The sequence below is a fragment of the Arvicanthis niloticus genome, chromosome 4 (genome assembly GCF_011762505.2).
Source record: "Arvicanthis niloticus isolate mArvNil1 chromosome 4, mArvNil1.pat.X, whole genome shotgun sequence".
Lineage (NCBI taxonomy): Eukaryota > Metazoa > Chordata > Mammalia > Rodentia > Muridae > Arvicanthis > Arvicanthis niloticus.
Genome location: NC_047661.1, coordinates 114,485,126 through 114,512,610, shown reverse-complemented (window position 1 = coordinate 114,512,610; position 27,485 = coordinate 114,485,126). Strand labels below are relative to the sequence as shown.

The following is a 27,485-nucleotide window of genomic DNA, read 5'->3' as shown; positions in this document are numbered from 1 at the left end:
GCTATCTCCTCACAACCAGGGAGGCAGCCGCCTGGGCTCTTTGGAGTGAGAGTGGGAGAAACTGGAGGGGCACAGCTTTGCTCTTTTGAAGGCATCAGACAGTCGGCTGTTTCCACCGGATAAAATCTCCTTAAGTCTGGAGATTTAAGAAAATAACAAAAACTCAGCCAAGACCCAGTATGAGGCTGGAAGGACATCGGCAGACCTGAGTTCCTGTCAGTTGATTTATCTTCTTTAACAACTGTTCTCAGGTATAATTTTCTATTCATCGTTAAAAATACTGCTAACATCTTAGGTATGCTTACTTATGAGTCTCAAATATGCTTTTTAAGGCATACAAAAACCAAGTAAGTCATTTTGAGGAAAAAGGATGCTGCCTTTTAAAGTTAGTCACTTATTTTGAGGGGATCATACTAACAGCACTGCGTTATTCATAGAGACATTTATCCTGTGGGGGAAAATTGCTAGCCCATTTAAAGCAATTGCTGAGTTTATACCAGGTGTGTGCACACAGCAGGGAAGAAGATGAAACACCAGGGTAAATCCAGGCACGCCTGATGATGACATCCTTTAGAAAGGAGCCATGAAGAAGTGACATGTTTTAAAACAAAACGCAGGGAAGAGCAGGTGCTTTGAAGAGTGTTAGAAGGTGGTGAGGCTGGGGTGACAATGGGGGATTACTGCAAGGGGGAGTTAGGACACCTTTTGGAGAAAACGTGTACCCAGAACAATACATCCTGCATGAGAAGAAGCCACAGGGACTGGTGTGGTGTGCTGGTCTGGAAGACTGGGGGAGCCATGTTCATATTTCCAGCAACAGCTGTACAAGATGGCCACCGCACGTGATTTTCAGCTGCTTCTTACTTGGTGTGTTCCCTTTGTAAGCCCATGTGTGTACTACTTTGAACTTAAGAACGTTAATATTTTATGTAAATGGGCAGGGCATTTTGCTGAATAACATTAACCCCAGAGAAGGATTGAAAAAAAGACTTCTCTGGAGGATTGTATTTTCCTATTTTAAATAAAATTTGATAATTTACTGATACATGGGTAGATTCGAGAGACCACAAGAAAGGAAATTTTGCTTTCATAGGTATCTTTGAAACTTCTGTGTGTGTGTGTGTGTGTGTGTGTGTAATTTTTCTTTTTGCCTGAATTTATGGGTGTGCATAACGTGCATGAAGGACTGTGGAAGTCAGAAGGCTTTAAATCACTTGAAGTTGAAGCTAGAGACAGTTTTGAGCTGCCCATTATAGTCCCTGGGAAATGAGTCTGGGTCCTCAGCAAGAGCGGCAAGCGCTCATAAGTGCCAAGTCACCTCCCGGCTGTAGATTTTGGAACGATGAATGTGATGTGAAATTAAATTCCATACATAGTCTTCACATTTCCCTCTCAACATGACAGCAGCGGAGCATCTCCAAGTAGAGTCCGAACAGAAGAGTGACCTTCTCTGGGGAAATCTAGGTATGCTTGCCTAGTGAAGAAGTCTTAAGCACGTTTTATAACATAAATAGTAAGAGCTGGGACGTTTACTAAACATAACTAAAGTTCTTGTGTGTTTACAAATGATCTTATTTGTAATAGAAATTAGTGCCAGAACAAGGCTAAGTTCTAGACCACTCTCTGATGCTTGTGCTAACCTGATTGGACTGGCTGGAGCTACATGCAGCCTGTGGGTGTCACTTTTGCAAGCCACGGTCCCTGGCACCACAGCTGAACTGGTAGTTTTTAGTATGTGGCTTCCCCATGATTTGAGATAGGTGCTTCTGTAATGCAGACATGTCTTCTGTATGACCATCTGACGTAGGGAAAATAATCTGGGGATTGCTTTCTATAGCATGCAGAGAGTACCTGTGAAGTACTGGAAACGAGTGTGTGGCTTCTCCCCCCTCCCCAGCACCCCACCTCTGTCTCTCTCCCCCTCCTCCCTCCTTTCTGCTCCCCTCCATTATGCATCACAAGATTCTGTATGTTACTGGCTTACGTGTAGGAGTGATCATAACTTTGCTTATGGAATTCATCTATGGTAGATGTCAGTCAGTTTAGCACTAACAAATATCTCTAATATTGAGTTCGGCAAAAAGATTCAGTCTCTTTATTGGAAGTGAATATCATTTCTGATTTTCCAGCAAAGATATTTATTCAATAATTAAGGACTGTATTTCTTGGTCTCTACTACCATTAATCTCTTATTAGAAAATGTATGCCCAGGGCTGGAGCAGCTAAGCACACTGGCTGTTCTTCCAGAGGACCCAGGTTCTGTTCCCAGCCGTCATGTACAACTGTCTATAATTCCAGTCCCAGGGAATCTGATACCCTCTTCTGGTCTCCAAGGTCCTGAATGTACATGGGGCACACATACATCCGAGGAAAACATCCATATACATAAAATAATAAATAAAAAAAATTAAGTATGTTCTTTTATGTTAAACTTGTTTTGTAAATGTATGTAGATACGAGGATTACCATACTTTCATTTCTTATACTTTATCGTTCATTCAGACTTGTTATCTGCTAGAAAGTAAATCTTGGAAAGAAAATTATGGTTCTAAACCAATTCACAGACTCTAGAAAGAAGTTTAATAAAAACGGGAGGCAACGGGGATTCTCACAGCAATGAAGTCAGCATGAGCATGAGGTGGAGGAGAAACGTGAGGGCCATTGTTAGGACAAAGGAGCAATGGTTTGCTTTTCTTCTGGTTTAAGTTTTTGGATTTTTAGTTCACTTGCTAAAATAATTTAAAGTACGTTAGTTTATTAATCAACTGCTTTTTCCCAAGATGTAAGTTTCTGTCGGACTTTCAGGGAACAGGGTCCTAATCCATTTAAGTAAATATAACAAAATACCAGAAGCAGGGTAGGTTATAAACAATGGAAAGTTATTTTCTCATGCTTCTGGAGGCTGTGAAGTCTAACAGGAAAGCATCAACAGAGTCTCAGGCTGGTGAGAGCCAACTTCCTGGCCTCTGGGCAGTGTCTTCTCAGCATGTGTGTGGTAAGGTGGCTCTCCAGGACCTTTTCTATAGGGCACTAATCTCAGTCTTTGTGGACTCCACCTTCATGATCTAAATATCTTCCAAAGGCTCTATCTCCTAATATTATCATGTTGATGGTTAGATATCAACAAAATAATTTTGTGGGGTACAAGAATTCTGTGTATAGCTTTAGACTCTGCAAAAATTTGAATGCTATATCTGAACAAAATACTTATACACGATCTTTGCTCGCTAAACACTCACCTCGCAGAACACGACATCTGATCGATCTTTCTCAAAGCCTGCATAAAGCATTTCATTAGAAAAAGTGTGATGAGTCCCAGACCCTTCTGTGGTTCTTCTGATGAGAAGAATGGAGGCTGTATTGTTTTCTGGTTTATTTGTCATGCCCAAATTCCCAGCCAATGTCCCTTCAAACTGACCTAAGAGAACTTGTGTGGTTCAGATACATCAAGGAGAAAAACTGGACATTCCAGTTGGCATTTAAGTCAGTTCCCACAGACTGTAGATGAGCAAATGTGAACCTAGAAAACCAATTAACCAGTCTATGGTGATCCCAATTTTCACTCCTGGTTTATTGACCCTCCCCTGCAAGCTTGAATCCCTCTTCTGTACTGTAGATTAAAAATGAATGTGTTTGCTTGTTTGAACCAGAAGGCCCACACTGAAAGACTGAATGTAAAGTTTGGTTATAGGCCTGGTGTGGTAGACACTTATGATCCCAGCAGTCAGAAGGCTGAGGAGGACTGTGAGTTCTAGGCCAGCCTGGGCTACATAGTGAGGCTCTATCTCAAAAATCAATGTCAGTAAAACAATATACATATAGTTTGTCTATACAGTATAATAGTTTGAATTAATCCTCCTTGCGATATTACCCTAAAGGGTTAAAACAAAATATACTCTTTATGTTAAGTAAGGATACTTTCTAATTTAATATTTAAGTATAACTTATCCAACCTAAAATAATTTTAAAATGGCATCCGAGTTTCAACCTGTAGCTATAACAAATGCCATGGCCAAAGGCAACATGGGGGAAGGAAAGGTCTGTTTCAGCTTTGAGTTCAGAGTCTGTCCTGGAGGAAAGCCAGACCAGGAGCTCAAGCAGGAACTGGGAGGCAAGCCTGCTTGCCATCCCAGACAGCATTATCTCCAATCAAGGAACTCACTTCATAGACAAAATAATCATAACAGAACCATGGAGGGTGTTGCTTAATGGCTTACTTACAGACCTATTATGCTGGCTACTTTCATGTCAACTTGACACAAGCTAGAATCATCTGAGAGAAAAAAAACCTCATTTGAGAGAATGCCTCCATAAGAGCAGGCTGTGGGCAAGTCTCTAGGGTGTTTTCTTAAGAAGTGATGATGTTGGAGAGCCCAGTCACTGTGGGTGGGATCACCCGTGGGCAGGTGATCCCAGGATGTATTTTAAAAAAAGGCAGGCTGAGCAAGCCCGGAAGACTGAGCAAGTAGCAACTCCTCCATGGCCTCTGTTTCAGTTCCTGCCTCTGATTCCTTCCCTGCTAGAGTTACTGCACTAACTATCCTCATGAAATGTGTGTGATCTGAGTGGTGTAAACTGAAATAAACCCTTTCCTCCCCATGCTGTATTTAGTCATGGTGTTTTATTGCAGTGATAGAAACCTGAAAACACTCATCTGTACAAGCTTTCTTGTACAGCCCAGGACCACCTACCAGGAAATGGTACCATCTGCAGAGGGCTGGGCCTTGTACAACGTGAGTGATTGTGACAATCCCACACAAACATGCCCACAGGCCAGCTGGACACACACACACACACACACACACACACATGAACACACAATGAGATTCTTGAAAGTGTTTTCTAGTAACATGGCTGGTAATTTATACATCATGCAATCTAGAAGAATACCTTGAAAAACTTGAACAGATCAGTATAGTATAAAAAGGTATCGATATAGGCTGGTGAGATGACTCAGTGGGTAGAAATACTTGCTGTATGAGATGGATCCCCTGTTCCATAGTGGAAGGAAAGAACGCACTGTTACCCACACATGCACACTGCAGCATGCACGAGCCCACTCTTAAACACACACATACACACCACTACTATGAAATAAATGAATAAATAAAAGATATCAATAAACTAGACATATTCAGTGACATCCTGCATTCAAGTTTTATTAGTTGGACATGTTTAATACTACATGTTCTTCTGACCAGATAAAATAAATGACAATAAAACTGTCTCTTTGCCAGTTCTGGTATGATGAACAAGGCTTCCATTATAACATAGAAAATATAAAACATCTGTCAAAAATGTCTGTCTTAGATTTCGAGAGCAGTATGTCATTTAAAATTGCACCCATGTTTTAGACCCGTGGTGTGTGACTGATGATAGTGATAGAAGACCGTTTGTGCTGCAAACAACTTAGCAAATGTCATCCAGCTTACCAGCTGAGCATGTGGGGTCAGAGTTCACTCTCTCGGGTACCATTATTCATTTGGAGGATGATATGAATTTGAAAACCTACATTTATTACAGATACAATATGAGAGTTTCTTATATAAAGCTAACTTAATATAAAGTATTTTTGCAGATATCATATTTTTAAAGCCTAATTTAAATGAACTCATTAAAATAAATACTAATCATGTAAATAATTTGCTCATAAGTCAACAGTGATCTTAAACACAATGAAAAAATAGAATTTTAGATTCATTTTTTTTTCATAAGGACTACGATTTTCCCCCCAGGGGAACTTATGTTCTGTTCAGATCTAGAATGCTTATATAAGTTTGATCTGTCTGTCTTTGTTCATTTGCTTATTTTGTTATCCTCATATTGTTTTGAGAAGTAATTTAATGAAAGGATGGAAAAATATTTGCTAGACAAGTGACTGTCAAAGATCTTTTCTCAGGATGATTGTCACTTTGTGATTTCAAGGCTGCAGTCCATCTGTAAGTGAGGCCAATCAAGTTAGATCCCAAGAACTTTTGTGGCAATGGCAGAGGGGGGAAACCAAGAGACCATGACTTCTGTCCTTAAATGCTCAACATCTTCTCTTCACCCAGAGTACAAAGCCAGACACATGACGGAGAGGTTCGAAGGCTGCTTTGTAGTCAGGCACACGCCTCATCCCAGAAGAGTTTGCCACATCAAAGGTAATAGGCCCTCGGCCACTCAGATGTTTGACTCTTCCATGCATAAACTGTAACTTTTTACTTTAAACATTTAACCAATGGCTGAGGCAGGTGCTAAGATACTGGGAGCTAGGTCCTAGTGCCAGTAGTGTAGACATTTATAGGCATCTGTAGTCCATAGATTGCTTGTGTTGGGATAGGGGCCTAGGGAAATGACCAAAGTACTCAGAGCTGGGGAAGTCATTTAGGGAGCTCAAGGTGGCAATGACTTAAAAGTATTTTGATATCTTAACTACCTTCATACCTGTATTAGTCAGAGTTCTCTAGAGTAACATAACTTATACAATGTATCAAACAATCTGACTTCTACTATCTATCTGTCTATTATCTATCTATCTATCTATCTATCTATCTATCTATCTATCTATCTATATGTATCTATCATCTAGCTGAAGGGAATTTATTAGAATGATTTACAGGCTATGGACCAGCTAATCCAACAATGGCTGTCTAACAGAGGATGGTCCGTAAGTGTTCAGTTCATGAGGCTCGATGTCTCAGCTGGTCTTCAGTATACACCAGAATCATAAAATATATGATTTAAAGCCAGTGAAGAAATGGACTTGTGAGCAACGTAGGACACAGCAGGCAGAGAGAGAGAGAGAGAGAGAGAGAGAGAGAGAGAGAGAGAGAGAGAGAGAGAGAGAGAGAGAGAGAGAGATTCCTCCTTCCATGTCCTCTGCAGAGGCTTCCAGCAGAAGGTGTGGCCTAGATTAGACATGCATCTTCCTACCTCAAAGATCCAGATTAGAAGTGGATCTTCACATTTCAAATGACTCATCTAAGCAAAAACAGCTACAGCAAAAACAACAAGCAAAAAAATTTTCACAGGTGTGCCCATCCATTTTTGAGTTTTAGTTAAATTCTAGATGTAGTCAAGTTGCCAAACAAGAACAACAACATCCATGCTGGGATTTAAACATAAGCCCTAGTGAAGGACATTTATGTATATTTATGTACATATGTATGGAGAAGGAGCCCAGGGCCTTGCATATATTTTATCTCTCCTTCCTTTCTTCCTCTCTTCTCTTCCTCATTCCCTGCCTCCTTTCCCACCTCTCATTCCTTTCCCATTTTCTTATTTAACTTTCTGTAGCAAGCCCTTGGCAATTAGACATTGGTAGTATCTTCTCTTATACTGAAGAATAAAAGCATATGTGCTTTCTACCTATAGGTGGGCTGTAGCAAGAAATGGTGTTTTGAGAGGTAGAGTTCTCAAGATTACAAGGTACATAGAAAACAGACAGAACTGTTGGTACTAGATACAGTGAGCCAGTCAGTTCATCCCAGAGGAGGTGACTGTGGGACACTGCCCACCAAAGCCACCTCAGCTGGTGGGTTAACCATCAGTCTCTCATATCCTTCCCTGAGACTCATCTTGCTTGCTCAATAAGTGGATTCAACAAACGCCGACCTGGAGTGACAATACAGGCAAGGCTGATGACAATAGTACTATGTTGTGGTTAAGTATAACGGACAAGGGAGGTGAAAGGTGCCAAAATGGAAAAGAACATCCAGAAACTGAGTAAAGGGCAGGTATATCTTAGACACTACTCATGTCATGAGGAACACATACATGAGTAGTGTATAATAACCCCAGTAGATGAAAGTGAGTCATATTCCTAAAAAAAAAAAAAAAAAAGTGAGAACATTTTCATAGTAAAAATGAACCATCTCTTGGTGGGAAGGGACAGAGCCCGGGAACAAAGAGAATTGGATGCTGCCAATCCTGTCAAACCACACGAGTATTCCTGCCATACAATGGTAGCTAAGCAACACTAGAATGTGAGGCTGGAGAGGATATTCAGGGGATACAAAATATCATGGTGACCAGCTGGAACAAAGTATGAAGGAGACATGATGTGAACCTGTGCTTCTTCGCTTTGCCACCTAAGGTTATCAGGTTAACCTTATATTAAAGGTTACAGAAAAATATGCTGCTTCTGGTCAAACGGGAGCTAAGGGGAGATGTGGAGCCTTTTCACTCAGCAGTGGCTTGTGCCTAAATCCAGATTAACTTGTTTTCTGGATGTAGTAAATATATCAGCAAAACCCAACAATCTCACAAAGACCACATTCTAGTCAAACGCCGTATTCCATCAGTGAGGCAGACAGCATTCCTGGCACCCAACAATAACAGTCTGCCTGAATGGAAACCCGAGACTGGTCTCAAGTAGAAGTTGCAAGTGTAGGATGCACATTGCAGAGTCATCGATTGAAACATAGTGTTTGAATCACAGATACAGATCAAGTTAATCATTCAGTCATATATCCATCTATTCATTTTATCAACAAACACTTGGCGTGAGTCTACAGGCAGGGCCCAGCAGCAACAATGCCCGTGCGGTGGTTACGGAGATGACATGGGAGGTGAAGGGAAAGAACATGAACAGACAGTGCAGAAGGTAGACTTGTCAAGGAGAGTACCTGTGAGAGGAGGAAATCGGCCACTGGCTGCATGGTACATTTACGACGTGCTGCATAGCGTGTTAAGAAAACTGAGATTGCATCCCAGTCAGAAGAGATGTATTCGTGCACTCAGAGTCCTCACACCCTCGCCCCTGGGCCACTCTTTAGCGCACTGCATCCTGGCTGCCTCCTGCCTCCTGAAAATCATATTTGCTAATGTTACAGCTATCCTTATTTTGATAAAACGGATAAGCATAGTCAGACAGGCCGTGAGGCTGGTAACAGAAAAGTAAGTCAGTTACCCTCATCTAACCCATCCTCCATGAGAGCACAACAAGAACCATACTTACCGTATCAATTTGGCTATTTAAGCATCCTGCTAGAATCCCCCAGAAGAGTTTACATTTATGTGCTGACGTCTAATCCTGGCATATGTCTCCCGTCTTCTCAATTCACCTCACATATCCCCGCCCCTACTTGCACACACACCTTGTAGGCTTATCTGAGTTCCTTGAAGATATAACAATCCCTTTGCAAGTTCTAGCTTTTCACACATACTTTCTCTAGATAGAAAACTCCCCCACGAATCACTGTTTCTCGTCTTTCATATATTGGTTTAAACATCACTTCCAAAGACTTCCTAGGTCCCATATCTTCAGTCTAGACTGTCATGTGATATTTTGGCATAGTGCCCTATATTTTCCTCCAGAGAAGTTTTTCTTAAATTAGGTTCTCTGGGGGTTCTGATCTGGGAATTTGTGTCAAGAAGCCTGATTTGGAAGTGCTTTGTGGAGCAACATCTACAAAAAAAACAAAGGAGGCAGAATTAAGCAGGAAGGTGAGGGATGTCACAGAGGCTACAAGAGAGAGGGGACCCTTTTATAGGGTTCTCAATTTCAGGTAAAGACTTCAGCTCTTTGTTACTTCCATCAGCCAGGCATGGGACTAGGGGTTAGTGCTTTGTTGTGCGCTCCCTTCAGCCAAAAGGAAATTCCCAGACACAGAAGACCTAGCTTGAGCCATAGGAATCAACAGTTGACACTCATGTCCGTGGGACAGACAACCTCTGCTTCGGTTCCTGCCTTCAGGCTCCGTCCTTGAGCGCCTGCTCTGACTTCCGTTCATGATACACCATGATGGACGTTTAAGCCAAACAAACCCTTTTTCTATTAAGTTTCTGGTTACGGTGTTTTATTTACAGCAGCAGAGAAACAAAGGAGGATAAGTAGTATGCATTTTCTTAATAATTTCTGTCATTTTAAACCTAATTGTTAAGGGATAGTCATCCATTAAGGAAACAGTTAGCCTGCACTAAAACCAAAACCAACCCCCTCCCCGCCCCCCCCCCAAAAAAAACCAAACCAAAACAAAACAAAACAAAAACCGATACAACACATTCTCCCATTAGAGACTGAATATCAATCAGAGACTAAAAAGGGAAGAGAGAGCCTTTGCTTGGCTCTCAGACAAGGGAGCCATTATGCCCTCTGCAGCAGAAATTTGACTCCCGGTAGTGAGTGAAATCTCTCTGCAGCTCAATTCTGGAGCCCCCTGCTGAGCCGCAGGATGGGTGGCGTTCACTGCCCTTCCACACACTATGAGCCATGTCCTGTCTCATCGGACTCTCAGACTGCTACCCTGCTGGCCAGCCCATTTGTTCCTCTACACCATCTAAGTAGCTCTCTCCCAACTCCTGAATCAATGGAGTGTACATTTTTTTCATATTATTTCTGTCTGCTGTGAGATTACCATGTGTGCACATTTATGTGCAAATATGGAAAAAGTGGGAACCAATAATAGAAAAGAGAGAGACGAAATACAGTATGAGCAGGGAAGGCTGTTCTGTGAAGGCGCTCCAGCATTCCAACATACACCAAACATGTAATACATGGTTTCTTTTTCAAAAACAAATTAAAAGAGAAATTAGGGATTTCAGTGAACATGTGCACGTAAGCTTGCCTATATTTAATTAGCATCCAATTTTTTACTGTGTGCCTGGGCTAATCACTGCTCTAGTGTTTAAAGCAGAACAATAACATATGATAATGTCTGTATGATAGACAGTTACTATCAGTAAAGTTTGAAGTATGTGACCAGATAAAATGGCTGGTAGTGTTGACCCGCCACTCATTCAACCATCAAAGATACTTCCTGCCAGGCACTAGAGTAGGTACTAGCCACAGACAGTAAAAAAAAACAAAGAGGGGGCCAAAACCCCCTCCATGAGACTCACAGCCTAGCACAGCTCTGACAAGGAGTTTACAAACATTGAGTAAGACTTAGTAAGAAGTGCTGGGGGAAAACATGAGAACGTTAGGAGACAGTGTGGGATGCCGGTGTTCCTAACAGGTTTGTCAGCAGACAAATAAATGGTTGCCCCTATTCTTCCAGGTTTGAACAACATCCCAGTCTGCACTGTGAATGATGATGACATATTTCCCAGAATGCTGTATTGCTCCGACCAGTTTAGCCCTTCAGAGAGGAATGAGACATCATTAACAAAATTCAGTAAACCACCCAGCACCGCATCCCCAGAGAGCCCGAGTGTCCGAGGACTATCACCAGTCCCAAACAGACAGCCTGCAAGGCCTCACTCTGGTGAGTCCCTATAAACAAATGCAATGTGTTCGTAAGCCTCTTGCAAGTGACTGGAAAGAAATCTGATTGCTTAAATAGCTGCAGCAACTTACTTTATGAGCTAGGTTATTCACTATAGACAATTTACATTCCTCTAACCACAATCCTGTAAGACATTATTGTTAACAAATACTATTGTTGTTATTAATTCCTTTTATTATTGAGTCCAGGCCAGACTCAATACTATTTGGTGTGGGTGTTAGTGCCTAGTCTCTAAGAAAGTAGGTGTGATGTCTGCTTTCAAGTGTCAGCTCTCTACTGGATTGGGAAGGCACACCTCTGGGTGTGCGGAGGAGGGCATTTTTGGAGAATGTGGGTGAGCAGGGAATGTGGATGGCACGATTGCACGATATCCCAGGCTGAATAGAAATAGGGAAAGAAGCCTGCTGAGCGCCGTCCCCCATCTTCTCTGACTCCACCCCTATCTCATATGCCCTCTGTTAAGACTTCCATCGAGGATGAATGTATAACCTCAAACCATGAGCCAGAATAAGTCTGTCTTCCTCTAAGATATGTGTTCAGTGTGATGAGAAAAATAACAAGCTAGCTGAGAGATCAGATATGAGTGTGTGGCCAGCACTGATTAAAAAACCCAACAGACAAAAGGTGGGTCCAGTAAACACAACAGGGAGGAAAACTCGCATACAGCTTCCCACAGGACTCTCATCTCTGTACATCCATGCCCTGAAGACATTGCCTTTTGTTCTCATGACACACTTATCTTTCCCTCTGGCTCACATGCACTGCCAGGTCTTTGGTAGATGATTAAATAAATTAATAGTCGCTTCCTGTTTTCCAAGCTCCCGCTAGATTGGCCCATCAAGCTGTTCCCAGCATGCAATGGCTTTCCCTGATCAACATATCAGAAGCTTCCAAGTTCTTCCCGCAAAATAATCCAACAGTATAACAGCAACACGCTCAAAAACAAGTCTAAACTTGTTTTTGGATTTATTCTGTTTTATATGTATGAATGCTTTGCCTGCATGCACAGCTGTGTGTCGGGTCCAGAAGTGGGTCAAAAGAGGGCATCAAATCCCCTGGAACTGGAATTACAGAGAGTTATGAACCACCATTGCAAGCTGGAACTGAAGCCAGGTCCTCTGCAAGAGAATTCAGGGCTCTTCTACCCAGCCGCCATCTTTCTGACCTTTAACACAGTTTTACCATGGCAACAGTTGGACCACGGCAACAACCTCACTTCCTTGGTGCTACTTTTGTTCATTACTGTGCCCTAATACTCTAAGAAAAAGCAGCTTAGGGGAGAAAGGGTTTGATTTAGGTCACAATTCTTGGTTACAGTCCATTGCTGCAAGGGAGGGGGAGGTCAGAGCAGGATGAGCTTCAGATGGCTGGTCACATGATATCCAGTCAGGAGCAGACAGAGAATATACTGCTAGTGCTCAGGTGCCTTTTATTATTATTATTACTTTTACTCTTTTTACAGTCCAGTCATCACCCCCCTCCTGGTCCACCCGTCCCACAGTTCCTCATCTCATGCCCCCTTTCTTGCGCCCCCCCCCCCATCTCTAAGAGTATGTCCCCCATGCCCTTCCAGGCTTCCCAATTCCCTGAAGTCTCAAGTCTTTTGAGAGTTAGGCACATCTTCTCCCACTAAGGCCAGACCAGGCAGTCCTCTGCTGTTTGTGTTAAAGGGCTCGGAGCAGCTAGTGTATGCTGCCTGGTCGGTGGCTCAGTGCCTGAGAGATCTCAGGGGTCTGGGTTACTTGATTGCTGGTCTTCCTATGGGGTCACCCTCCTCCTCAGCTTCTTCCAGCCTTTCCCTAATTCAACCACAGGGGTCCCTGACTTCAGTTCATTAATTGGGTATGGGTATCTGCTTCTGTCTCAGTCAGCTGCTTGTTGGGCCTCTCAGAGGACAGCCATGCCAAGCTCCTGTCTGTAAGCACACTATAGCATCAGTAATACTGTCAGGCCTTGAAGCCTTCCCTTGAGATGGTTCCAAAGTTGGCCCAGTCACTGGACCACCTTTCCCTCGGTCTCTTCTCCAATTTTGTCTCTGCAGTTATTTTAGACAGGAACAATTTGGGGTCAGAGTTTTTGACTGTGGGTTGGCAATCCCATCCTTCTGCTTGATGCCCTGTCTTTCTACTGGAGATGGACTCTAATGAATTCCCTCTCCCCACTGTTGGGAATTTCATCTAAGGTCCCTCCCTTTGAGTCCTGAGAGTCTTTCACCTCTGAGGTCTCTAGTACTTTCTAGAGGGTCCCACCCCCTTTCACCCCCTGAGGTTGCATATTTCCATTCATTCTGCTGGCCCTCAGGGCTTCTCTCCTGTCTCCTCCACCCTTACCCCACTCCATCCTGCATGCCAGATCATGTTCCCTCTTTCCCCTTCCCCTCTCGTCTCCCACCCAAGTCCCTCCCTCCCTCTGCCTCCCATGATTGGTTTCTTCTCCCTCCCAAGTGGGATTGAAGTATCCTCACTTGGTCCTTCTGCTTGTGACCGCCCACTCTCTCCATATTTACTTAGTATACTACTCCAAGTTCTAGCTATAATAATGAGACAACAAAAGGAGACCAAGGAGACACAAATTGGCAAAGGAGAAGTCAAGGTATCACTATTTGCTGATGATACGCTAGTATACATAAACAACCCCAAAATTCTACCAGAGAGATGATAAACAACTTCAACAAAGTGGCTGGATATAAAACTAACTGTAACATGTCAGTAGCCTTCCTTTATACAAATGATAAATGGGCTGAGAAAGAAAATAGGGAAACAACACCCTTCATAATAGTCACAAATAATATAAAACATCTTGCAGTAACTCTAACCAAACAAGTGAAAGATCTGTATGACAAGACCTTCAAGTCTCTCAAGAAAGAAATTGAAGAAGACCTCAGAAAATGCAGAGATCGCCCATGCTCATGGATTGGTAGGATTAACATAGCAAAAATGGCCATCCTACCAAAAGCAATCTACAAATGCAATGCAATTTCCCTCCAAAATTCCAACACAATTTCTCACAGACATGGAAAAAGCAATTGTCAATTTCATATGGAAAAACAAAAATCCCAGGATAGTGAAACACAATTCTTAACAATAAAAAAAACCTCAAGCTGTACGACAGAGCAATAGTGATAAATACTGCATGGTATTGGTACAGAAACAGGCAGGAAGATCAATGGAATAGAAAGAAATCAGTTAGCCTTCTTAATATGATAGAGTTCAGTAAGCAAACCAGGGAATGGTTCTGCCCACTTTCAGGCTTGGTCATTTCACATCAACTAAGACGATCAAGACAATGCCTCATAGACATACTCACAAGTCAACCTGCTCTAGAAAATTCCTTACTGAGACTCTCCCTAGGTGATTCTAGGTTGGGTCGGGCTGTAGATCTGTTTTCTAGATTTTAAGACAAAAGGTTATACCTCAGTCCTTCCAACGTAATTACACATGTTCAGTTCCTTATATCACTTAAATTTTGTCTTAAAACAGAGTAATTTCTGTTTCCAGTAAGGGAGCATTAGCTGAACACAGTCACCCACCAGAACACTGCTCATTACCTGAAGGTAACAACCTTTCTTCAGACAGAACTGGTGAATTTAGTTATTATGGGGACTGTGCACAAAAAGTTTACTTTAAAAAAAAAATGGTGCATAACTATGGTTTTGCTTAGAAAAGACATTATCTTCGTGTCAATTGAAAGGAGGCCAAGTAAAGCTGTGGACAATTTAGTTAGATCACAGATGAGCATTAGGGTTGGAAGAAGAGAGACAAATAAATAAAGAATGCAACTATAGCACAGGGCAAATCTTCTGTCTTTGGGGCAAACAAAACACACACATTGTCTATGAAACAGAAGTGACAGGGACATGCATAAGAAACATATAGTAAGTCTCTGCTTTTACAGTCAGTTTAACTGAATCAAAAAACCTTGGAGTAGCCAGGGCTGCTGGAAGAGACCTTCAGTTCTAGTTACTTGGGAAGCTGAAGTGAAGTCAGGAGGTTCCCAGGTCAGCCTGGGTGGTGTTGTGAGAGCTAAGCTGGGAATAGAATCAGTATCTTTTTTTTTTTTAAACATAAACAAACTTGTATAATGTTATTATACATAGATTTATAACACAAGTTTCCTCACACACACACATAGGTCAGGGCTGACCTTAATTTAAGTTTAGACAGACTAGGCTATCTCAGCAACATAATACTTCAAGCATGTATGGAACAGTTTAACTTAACTTAAATATATTTCCCAATTTCTTTCAGAGCCATGTAGAAAATTCAGTCCGTGCTCCAAAACTTCCAGAGACAAACCCTTGGTGAAAAATAAGGTAAAGAACTGGCTGTCTGCAGCGAGCTTTGTAGCTTCTGTGACTTCTGGCACTGGATCTTCCTCACAATGCTTGTCACGAGGCTCCCTCACATCATTTTACAGCTCTATTAAAGTATAGCTAATGGGATATCAAATGTTTCCATCCCAAATACACAATTTGATGCACATTGGCAAATACACAGGCACCACTCCCAGGGAAGCAGCACCCAGAACAGGAGCTCCATGCCTTTCCTCATGAGCACCCCCCAAAGACAAACATTGATCTGTCACTAAAGGTGGCACAGACTTTTAATTTTTCTGTAAATGAGACCACATGAAAGTTCTCTTTCAAGACTAGGTTTCACTCAGCAAGATTCTTCCAAGATCTACCGAAGTTGCTATGTTGATTCTTAATGCCAAAGGGACTTGGTTGCCTCTTGGGTTGAAGTCACCTGTTGAAGGGCATTGGGTCATGCCCATCTTTCTACCAAGCTACCATGAGCACACTCACAGTCTTTATCTGCTTTCGTCCTTGCTCCCCTCCCAGTCAATACCTGCAGGTACACTCACAGTGGGTTTGTGGCCAAGTTGTTTTCCGAGTTCTGTTCCCTTAGCAGTGTCCAGTTTCCTATCCTCCACTTCCTCCTTAAATGTAGTCTGATGGGTTTCAGTTTTTAGCTAATGGAAGTGAAGTGTACTTGCAGTATGCCATCCTCGCACGAGGAGGCTGAAGTATGGCTGCTACCTTAAAACCAAACTCAAAAGCCAAGTCTGCTAGTCCAGGGACTGGTGCTGTGTTACTTTTGTGGTTTTAGCTTTGATTGTTCTCTCAGCTGATGAAGACGAGAGCTTTCCTCTCCTTGCCTGTCATTTATGTGACCTTTCATTGGGGCGTGGTCAAATCTTCTGCCTGCCTTTAAACTGAGTTGTTGGCCTTTCTGTAAATGTGATAGGAACGCTTCCTACATAGTCATCTAAGTCCTTTCCCACGTGTGTTTTATTATTATTTTTGGTAGGGCTAAATTTCTAATTTTTCTATAATATTTTCAAATGTGCACACTGCACATCTCTGTTGTGCTTTACTGTGATGGTTGAGCCCCTGGTGTACGTAAAATAGAAACAATAGGAGCGACATCTTCGCCTTACACTTGTCCTCCAGACTTCCATTTCGAAAGGCAGTGTTGGTTCTGTCTGCTCAGACACCCACGAGGCAGCTCCGTCTCATTTCCACGCTTGATCAGACATGGAGGATCAGTCCTGCCAATCAATTTTTCTGCTTCCAAGATAATAGGTTATGAATATAGTGCATTACATAGTCCAGTTTTCCAATATTAAATCATCCTTGCATTCTGGGTTAAAGAGTCAATTTGGTACAGTGTGTTGTTATTTTCAATATTACAGTTTATAAAATACTATTTAATATTCCTATGTCCTTGTTTGTGAAAAATTGTAGTTTTTCTTATAATGTCTTTTCCTGGTTTGATCTCAGGACAATGTAGGCACAACATAATAAGTTGGGAGCCTCTCTTTAATCTTCTAAATGATCTGAGTTGATGGCTAAAATCCCCCAGTAAAGCTAGCTAGACTCAAAGTTTCCATCTAGTCAAAAGTTTTAAACTGAAAATTCGGTTTCTTTTGTTTCATAGCTAGAGGTTTGCTTTTTATGTGGTCTTTAGTAAGCTTAGGCAACTTGCATTTTTTTTTTCAAGGAATTTGTGTATTTCATTTAACTTTAGGATTTACTAATACATTTGTTCACAAAATAAATTTTTTCATCATTTTACATCTGCACAGTCGTTTGTCTTCTGGTCCCTAATATTACCATTTTGTGCCTTTTTTCCCTTGCTGTTTGTCCTGGTTAGGATCATCACAGCTGTCATGAAACATCATGAGCAAAAACAACGTGGGGAAGAAAGGGTTTATCACACTCACAGTTCTGTATAACAGTTCATCATCAAAAGCAGTGAAGGCAGGAACCTGGAGGCACTAACGCACGAGCCATAGAGGGATGCTGCTTACTGGCTTGCCTCTCATGGCTTGCTCAGCCTGCTTTCTTATAGAACCTAGGACCACTAGCCCAGAGATGGTACTACCCACAATGCACTGGGCCTTCCCCATCAATTGTTTATTAAGAAAATGCCTTACAGCTGGATTTTGCAGAGGCATTTTTCTCAATTGATATTCCTTGCTTTCAGATAATTAGAGCTTGATTCAAACTCACAAAAAGCTAGCCAGAACAATGTGTTTGCCTCCAGGCTTACAAGTCCTGCTTATCTTCCACAAGAATAAGTGTTAAATTTTCATCAGTTATCATCAATGTCTCGGCCTTTTTATATCTTGTTGATCTTATTCAGTGATTGTTGCATGACTGGGCCACCGTCATCTGGAGATGCATTCCTTTGGTGGTCCTTTTTGGGCCCTGAGCTTTGAGATCTGTCTTTCAGACAATTTCAGGATATTAAAAAGAAAAGTTCTTATTTTTCATTATCATACGATGATCTCAAGGCAAAAATGTCTGGTTCATCTAAGGAACTGGCTCCTTACTGTCCTTTTACTTTAAACCTGTGAAATCCTTGTTGTCTTATACATTCTGATTCTTCAACTTATTTGTTACAACTCTGGGCATTTCAGTTATGTTCCATGGGGGAATAGAAGCAAAGTGTGTATCACTCTCCATTTCAGTTAAGTGTGTGTGTGAGAAGTCTTCAATGAGAGAGTGCATGTGGTGCAGGTTTCCTCGAATGGCTGCCAGCAATTAAACTCGTTTTTATCATTCTGGTCATCCCAAGCCCAAGCTGACTCACTTCCTCATTAGCTTGGTGTCTTAGTTAGGGTTTGACTGCTGTGAACAGACACCATTACCAAGGCAACTCTTATAAGGACAACATTTAGTTGAGGCTGGCTTACAGGTTCAGAGGTTCAGTCCAGTATCATCAAGGCAGGAGCATGGCAGCATCCAGGCAGACCTGGTGCAGGAGGAGCTGAGAGTTCTACATGTTCATCTGAAGGCTGCTAGAAGACTGGCTTCCAGGCAGATAGGACTAGGGTATTAAAGTCCACACCCACAGTGACACACCTACTCCAACAAGGTGATACCTCCTAATAGTGCCACTCCCTGGTTACAAACCATAATACTCATGTGCTGGTGAATATCAGCCTCAGCAGAAGGTGGCTGAAAAGCCTTTCCTAGAACAGACACGGAGATCCAAGACTTTGTGTATCTCTTTTGGACATAAAGTCCCCATCCTATGTTGTTACCATTGCTTAAACTGCAGGCTGTATTTCTAGCCCAGCCCAGCCCAGCCCAGCCCAGGTGTTTCTATTGCTTATTCCACTAATAAAGAGAAGAAAATTAGTTCCTAATTCTAAGTCTCCAGCTCTTAGCAGAGGGAGGATGCACAGTTCACGTAGTGAAGTCTCTTCATAGACAGAACATGGATCTTCTCGATTTCCTGGTGATAAAAGAAATCTTCCCAACTCAAACCATATTTCACTGGGGTAAGAGCTCATTGCTGCCTGAACAACAATATACAAATTCACACTCAACAGTTAAACTATTATCTTGAGTCTCATCAAGAGCTTTAAATGATTTCAACCAAAGTTAATAATATGTTTTCATGTACTTTGTCTCCAAACACATATGTTTGGTAGAATTTAAAGGGCACTTTAAATTGTTTGGCTTTTATGGTTCTCTTCTTAAAGAAAATGTTTCTCTGTTATGTGTTAAGGCACTTGCTGCCAATCCTGATGACCTGTGGTAGACACCCAGGACTTGTGGGGTATACAGCAAGAACTGCATCCTTAAAGTTGTCCTGTGACCACACATGTACCATGCCATGTTCCTATGCAATCAAACTCAAATACACACAGACAGAGAGAGAGAGAGAGAGAGAGAGAGAGAGAGAGAGAGAGACAGAGAGACAGAGAGACAGAGAGACAGAGAGAGAAAGAGAGAGATGTAATTTTAAAAATTTAAACAAAGCTAAAAACTTTTTTTTAGTTTTGCATTTAGTTTATGTAGAAATTGCAAATGTAAAACTGCATGCCAATCATACTGTATCTTTGATTTAGATCGAAGATAAAGCTAAAAAGCCACTAGTATCCCCAAGGATGTACTCTGCGGCTGCCTCCCCGTGCTCAGATGTGATGAGCCCCAAGATCCATGGGAATGAAAACACTGTGCGCATACCAAACTACCTGGATCAGGAGATAAAGGTGAGAGGCAGGTTTCTTAGATATTCAGTTTGGAAACAGCATGAACACAATCAAAGATGCACACACACGCATACACATGTGCACAGATGCATGCACACTCGTGCACATGTGCACACGAACACACACGCACACACCACACACATGCACACACTATACATACATGCACAGGTGTGCACGTGTGCACACACACACACACCACATATGCATGTGCACACACACACACCTGAGAATAGTGAGCAGCAGTGTCACAAGAGTATGACACTGGTAACAAGATGGGAGATTCGCTCAGGACAGCTTCCACTGTAAATCATCGTAGAAAAAGGTACATGGCAACTGACAGTACAGCTTCATGACCATGCAACTAGGGTGATTACTAGATTCAACTCAGACTTCTGCTAGGGCACATTCATGGTACAGAGAAGAGGCATCCGTAGTTCAGAGGGCTTCACTGCAGGGGAAAGGGGAAAGAGAATGCTGAGGTGCCTGGAATTAGCAAAGTGAAACATGCTGAAGGAGTCAACATGGAAACAAGTGCACACATGCAAAGGCCCAGCGAGCCTTTGGGACTACAGTAACCAAGTAACCTTTACACGCACAGAGCCAACTGCAGAGAAGGAAGGAAGGAACAGTTCCTGGGAACTGCTGGCTGTCAATCACACATCCCAGAGCCTAGAGAGGTGCTTCAATCACAAGTAGTCAGAGGAGGCCCAGAAACTTCACACCTGAGGAACGAAGTTACTGAAATACTATAACTGGGGAGAGTAACCGAGCAAGACATGCAAGGTCAACCTTTGGCTTCCACATACATGTGCGCACACATGCCTGTTCTCTCTCTCTCTCTTCTCTCTCTCTCTCTCTCTCTCTCTCTATATATATATATATATATATATATATATATATATATATATATATATATATCACAGATTCCCACTAGAGCCTTCCCCACCCGACCCCACCTCAAGTCTCTAAGGGGTCTACTTCCTGAAATGAGTTGTTCCTCACAGACATTAGAACTGGACAGACCCAGCACGACTAACAGCAAACATCACTTGTTATATATATAAATATATATAAATATATATAAATATATATAAATATATATATATTTAAACACAGAGCAACTAAAAGCTATCCAAACTAAAGTAGACACACAAATATAAGCAAGCCTTATTGAGCCATGAGAATATATTGAGTATCCTGATATTTGTGTAACAGGAGTCTCAAAAGCAGTACAGATTAGAGCACATAAATATGAGGATACTTAGCAGATAATATTCTCCTAAAGTTGACAGAAACTTAAACTGAAGAAAGATGAACTCAAGGAAGATCACTCCTAAGTGCTTTAATCCAGCTGCTGAAAAACTAGAGAAAGAAGACACATTGCACAGGGTACTGCCATGACTGCTGACTTCTTAGTAGAGACCTGTACACTCATGACAGTGGAATGCCATCTGTAAAATGCTCTCACGGTGGAGTTCTGTTCTTTAAAGGGGAAGAATGGTGTGACGGAAAGACCATAGCTGCAGGGAAATTTGGGGGGAAAAAAACAGACAAGCAGATAAAATCCCCTCCTAGATCCTTAAGCCCAGCTTCTCACTAACTGAAGGGGATTCCTGTCTCAATTGCCCAACACTGTATTCATAGAACTGGGGCACCTCTAGCTCGGATTCACATCCTTCTTAGCCACAAGAAGGAGAGGAGCAGCCAAATGGGCGACTTCAGTGACCAACAGATTCCCACTAGAGCCTTCCCCACCCGACCCCACCTCAAGTCTCTAAGGGGTCTACTTCCTGAAATGAGTTGTTCCTCACAGACATTAGAACTGGACAGACCCAGCACGACTAACAGCAAACATCACTTGTACTAGTGCTGGTTTCCGTGACCCCCTTTGCACTGTCTGAAGCGGACCCCAGAGGGTCATGTCCACAGAGTGACTTTTGTGAAGGTGAGACTCTAAAGGAAGAGAAGGAAACTGCGTACCATGCATGTACTTCCTCACCATGTGACTCTAATGTTCCCTGTCAGATCCTGGCAAAGCTCTGTGACATTCTACATACCGATTCTCTGGCAGAGGTTCTGGACTGGCTGCTTCAAGCAAGTTCCAAAGGTGAGGTTAAGACAAGTGTTTGTGGAACCTCAGGTTATCGTCAGATGATGAATATGCCAAACTGAAGTTTTCTACTTGCCATTTGCAAACAAATATTGCAGACATGATTTGTCCAGAGCTCCTTACCTGAGTCTTTGGAGGCCTGTAAGCTGGCTATTCAGGTAATCAGTGAAGTGTATCTCAGATTGAATCCATTAGAGGATTAGGAAGCATGTATTCTCAGCTAAGGCTGGTTTCTGCATCTCCTCCATGCTGTGTGAAACCCTAGAGCTCTCCGTGAACACAGCCTCCGGCCTGCTGTGAAATCGGAACATCGGAAGACAGGCTTGTTTTCTTCCTTTGGTGTGGACGGCAGCAGCATGGCCTTCCATGTTTCAGACTCCTAACACCTATGATCACTTAATCTTAGCTAATGACACAGTTGTCTCTTGGCCTCCTTTGGGCTTCCCTGGTATACATCATGAAAACACCATTCCCAAGCAGAACGATCCACTCCACACACAGCAGATATCTTCAGACTAGCTGATCATCGAACTGAGCCAAAACCTCCTACAGGGGCTCCAAGAATCTGCTTTTGTAACACATTCTCGGGTGATGCTGACAGGTGATGTTGGTCTGGAGAACATGCTTTGAGAATGGGGAGCATTTTGGAAAAATAGATCCTTGCTGTAGAGTTCCAGACTACCTTTTAATTGGAAAGGGTTTGGGGGCAATTTTCTTTTTTCTTTTTTCTTATCTTTCTTTTTTTTTTTTCTTTTTGGAGTGGAGGAGGCTTTTAAAAGAATGTGACATTTAATAAAAACATATGTATGTGTGTGTATTTGTGTGTGTGGGGGGGGGATTTGTGTGCATCCCTGCATAGGACACAGTGGAAACTGAAATGACACAAATGTGTGCCAATGATGTGCTTAGTCAATGCGACAATAACAGCAGTAACCCATGCTCTCCAACCTTTCCCTCCCCCTGCCCCATCAGAAAAGGAATGGGTATCAGCTCTGGTTCATTCTGAACTAGCTGAGGTAGACCTGCTGACTCGCCAGAGAACACACACCCCAGCAGACCCAGCTGCAGAGCCCAGGAAGCCATCCACCTCTGTAACACACACCACAACCAAATTGCTGCAAAACTCACGTGCAAAACTGAAAGCACTGACTGGATCGAGAGAACATCAGCTACTCAGGTGATTAAATACAGAAGCCACCCATGTGATTTAGAAGCCACCAGGGGATCTCTGTAACATAAAGACTTCACACCTCCTTGTTTTCTCTTTCAACCGGCTGAGGTTTTAAGTCTCAACTCTACCTAGCAAGTGACTGTACATATGTAATTGTTTTCTTTCATTTTCACACATAGTAACAGAGTTGTTCTCAGTTCTACTGTTTAGAACATTTTGTTTGGCAAAGGCTGTGTTCTCTAGTTAATAATCTTTCCTTTTTAAGGAAAATTCCCTTTCCACTAAGTAAGACTAGACATCTAGAAATCTAGGAAAAAATAAGGTGTTTTAAGGTTATTTTTAAATGAGTGTGAGTGTATGTGTGTGTATGTGTGTGTACATGCACAAACATGAGTGCAGTGCCCACAGAGGCCAGAAGAGGGCATCAGCTGAGTCATAGAAGGTTGTGAGCCTCTTGGTGTGGGTGCTGAGAACTAAAGTTGGGTCCTCTATAAGTCTGTGAGCTTTCTTAACCACTCAACTATCTTTCCAGCCCCCAAAACTTTAAAAACATTTAAATATGCAAACTATAACAAAAATTGAAACTATTATTAGTGTTATGCATATTTTGTTGAATGCTACTATTATACAGGAATGATTTTAATGTAAAGCACTGAAGGTAAAAAATAAATTGCTTCAACTGATGCCACTGATATATCCCTGGGACGTTCCAGAGGGAGGAAATAATTACTAAGCCATTTGGAAACTATTTTAAAAGAAATACATCTTAAACCATGCAACTGTCATAAAAGAAGAAACAGAGCTGGGTGTAGTGGTAAACATCTGTAATCTCATCTCTGGGGTGAAGAAGCAAGAGTTTTGCAAATTTAAAGCTAGCCTGGACTACATAGCAAGACCCTATCTTGAAAATGACACAAACAACAAACAATGTATGCATATGTATATTTATATGTATAACATGTTGAAGGAATATGTGTTAGACTGGGAGAGACAATTTTTTGGTTTAAAATTAAAAGTCTAAAAGTTGGGTTAAATGTAAAGTCACAGAAATAATACGACAGAAACAGTGTGTTACTTTGAAAAGTACACACTCTAACTTGTCTGCACCATTACATTTCCACAGAGTCAGAAAGTGGGATATGGTAAGAGCTGATCTCTTATTGAGTGGCTTATTATAGTCCTGCTAGATATTTGCTCAAAGTAAGCTGTCACTGGTTAAGTATTTACATTAGTATCTTAAACCATGCATTTGTCATGAAAGAAAAAACAGAGCTGTGTGTGATTGCATGATTTAAGCAAGCATTGGGGAGACAGTGTGTTTAACGTCGCCCTTATTAGCTTGGTGACACTATAAGTCTATTGCTATCTCTCAATTTTTTTTTCTCTCCAATTGATTTAGAATATCAAGTCAAGGATCCGAAGAAAACAAGCCAGTATCACAAGGTTAAGTACAGTTTGTGGTTACTACAGTGGTTTCTAGCTTCAACTCTTTTTTGTTTGTTTGTTTGTTTGTTTTGTTTTGTTTTTTGTTTCTCGAGACAGGGTTTCTCTGTGTAGCCCTGCCTGTCCTAGAACTCACTCTGTAGACCAGGCTGGCCTCAAACTCAGAAATCTACCTGCCTCTGCCTCCCAATTGCTGGGGTTAAAGGTGTGCGCCACCACTGCCCGGCTTAGCTTCAACTCTTTAGAAATGCATCTGCTCAGTTTTGCATTGACATAAGTCTGACAGAAACATGTCTTTGGAGACAAAACACCCTGAAACACAGATGTAGGAGGTGCAAGTGGTTACATCCATACACTGGACAGGTTCACTGATCCACACAGACACAGGGATTTCACAGGTTAACTCTGTACAGCTTAGCTGTCATGGACCTTAATGATTTTACTGTAAAGAAAATCAGCCAGAGAAAAGAATACAGCCACAGCTATGCCAAACAGGTACCCGTGAGGCAGCTGGGAAATAACATGCCCATATCAGTAGCCCTGTACCAGCCTGCAGTTTAGACTAGGGAGACTCAATGGTCCTAGGAAGCCCTACATTGGTCCTCAATAGTCCAACAGTGGCCTCTCTGGAGGATAACAGAGCAACTGTCAGGTATATCCACAGGCCTCAAATTAAAAAAAAAAAAAAAATTGCCTTATTTCTCCAAGTTTCTGTGGACTAGGAATGAGAGGTATATCCAGTAGAATTCCTTACGGTCCCTCTACACCCATCACTTGCCTATGGAGTTCACCAAACTCCAAAGTGGCTCTTAAACATTAGCGGCAAGCATAGCTAGAATTGGAAAGTAAACCCTGCCTCTTTCCACCTGGCCCCTCCTCCGATTCCTCCCTCGAGGAAGATAGTTATTGCATGATGGTTTCTATTCAACTGTATGTCTCCCTGATAGCCCACACATAGATTTAACCCACCTAGATACATAAACTTTTAAATAAGAATCTCCAGATCCTGCTGCTTCTCTCCACGTTTGGCATTCAGCATCTCCAAACCTGCACTGGGTTAGGTATGGTCGTGTAGGCTTTGAGGTCTAAAGAGTCTGGTTAGATTGTTCTAGGATGCTTGACTGTGCTCTTGTTTCGCCTGTCGGGAAAACAGGTCCTTTTCTCTCACTGGTCCAGTCATTGCCCCAACACCCTCACACATCCCTAACTCTGAATCATTTCCACCAACATCTCTAAGATCGCATATGTTAGCACAGAATCTTACTGGAGGAGAACATGGTAAAGACGAATAGACTGTCATGTCTCTCTAGTGGTTCATCTAACCTCGATGTTTCTTTTGTTCTCAACCCATGCCATTCAATAATAAAGGAGAGAGGTTATATTGAGCCTTTTTACTATGATCTTATTTGGATTTTTTTTTTCTATTTCAGGGGTTGAGACCCCGTTGTTTATAAGAAGAAACAAGAAGAAAATACCCGTTACAGAATATTTCAGCAGTCCAAAGTCTCCTTTCAAGTCTAACACTCAGGAGAGCAGAGCAGCAAAACCAGGGTCAGCAAGGAGTGTGCAAAGCTACAGCCCTCAGAGAACATTCTATCCCTAACACATCAAAGGTAGAAATGAACTCTGGGTGGTTCTTTCACAAAGACGAGCTTCACACTGACAGAACATCAAAAAAGTTTTAAAAATAACCAGTCCTCTATGTGGTGACACATGTAAGTCTCAAAAACACGTACATATAATGCTAGAAATAAATATTAATAAAGACTATCTCTATTTGTAGTTAGTTTTAATACTTGTAGAATAAATATGCTTATTTAAATGCCATTTCCTCTCTTGTACTAATAGTATGTGTACTTAAACATCGGGACAATACCAGAAAACCATCCATAATCAGAATTAAGTGCTGAATCCAGAGTTGGGGGGAGAAACTGCTTGAGAATGTTAATATTTGCACCAATTTTGGCAACCTTCAATGTTTCCATGTTAGGGACCATTATGGAGAAATTCTCATCTCCCCTACAAAAAGAAAAAATGTAAAAGTTATCTGTAATTCATGAGCCAGAAAGGAGTTTATTTTCACACAGTACTAATAGTGGATGTTAATTTAATATAGAATGTATGTGTGTGTGTATGTGTGTATGTGTATGTGTGTGTGTGTGTGTGTGTGTGTGTGCGTGTGCGTGTGCGTGTGCGTGTGTGTGTGTAATTAACTCCCAGTAGCAGATATAAAAGAATTGTTCCAGGCCATCTTTGAGGACAGAGTCCACAGCCTCTGGACAAAGTCCATTTTACAAAGCCTCAGGAATAATAATCTCCTGGATCGCCAGGTCTTTCTAGACCTCTTTGTTCGTACAATGGGAAGTCCTGTTTATAGATGAATGCTAGATGCAAAACAGAAAAACAAAAACAAAAAACAAAAACAAAAAACTAGGGCCACAACAAAAAGGACCAGACCTTCTCATTCAGTCAATAACTTGAAATTATGACCAACGCTTCAGTCAGGGTAACTTCTCCATACAAGTTCCACAGGCTGCACCATACTAAGAGAAACCGAGATCCCTTCACATTGGACCATCCTTACCAGGACCTCAAGTGATGGAAGTAGATGGTCTTTCCTATGTATTTATTATCTAAGACAAATGGGAAGACCCAGATGGGACAAGTGGGACCACTAGTCCCCTAGTGTCTGATGTGGCCACTAACCTGCTGGGTAAAGATATCTTAGAAGACTTAACTGTGGTCCTTATTAGTGGAGAAGGAGGAGAAGGCCTCCAAATACAAGAGTACCCAAAATATCAAGATCCAAAGAACCCCCAGTTCTAAGGGCCACTGTCAAATATTTTATTCCCTACCAGAATGGATCACAGACAATCCTGTCTGGGTGGAACAATGACTATTAAACAGGGGGAAATTAACAATATTACAACAGTTAGTTAAGCACCAGCTAGATATAGGGCACTTTTGACCCTCTAGGAGCTCCTGGAATACTCCAGTTTTTGTAATTAAAAAGAAGACCTGGACCTGGAGGCTCCTCCAGAAT

The 27,485-nt window shown here is 41.9% G+C and overlaps 1 protein-coding gene across 1 annotated transcript; it reads left to right on the top strand.

The window, feature by feature from the left end:
- On the top strand, positions 1-26,269 carry C4H4orf17 (chromosome 4 C4orf17 homolog). The gene is made up of 9 exons (XM_034501365.1): positions 1-251; positions 6,054-6,143; positions 10,983-11,189; positions 15,458-15,522; positions 19,575-19,718; positions 21,744-21,825; positions 22,801-23,005; positions 24,399-24,442; positions 25,873-26,269. The coding sequence occupies exons 2-9, from the start codon at positions 6,071-6,073 to the stop codon at positions 26,043-26,045; spliced, it is 993 nt and encodes a 330-aa protein (XP_034357256.1). The 5' UTR covers positions 1-251; positions 6,054-6,070; the 3' UTR covers positions 26,046-26,269.
- Positions 26,270-27,485: the final 1,216 nt, after the last annotated feature.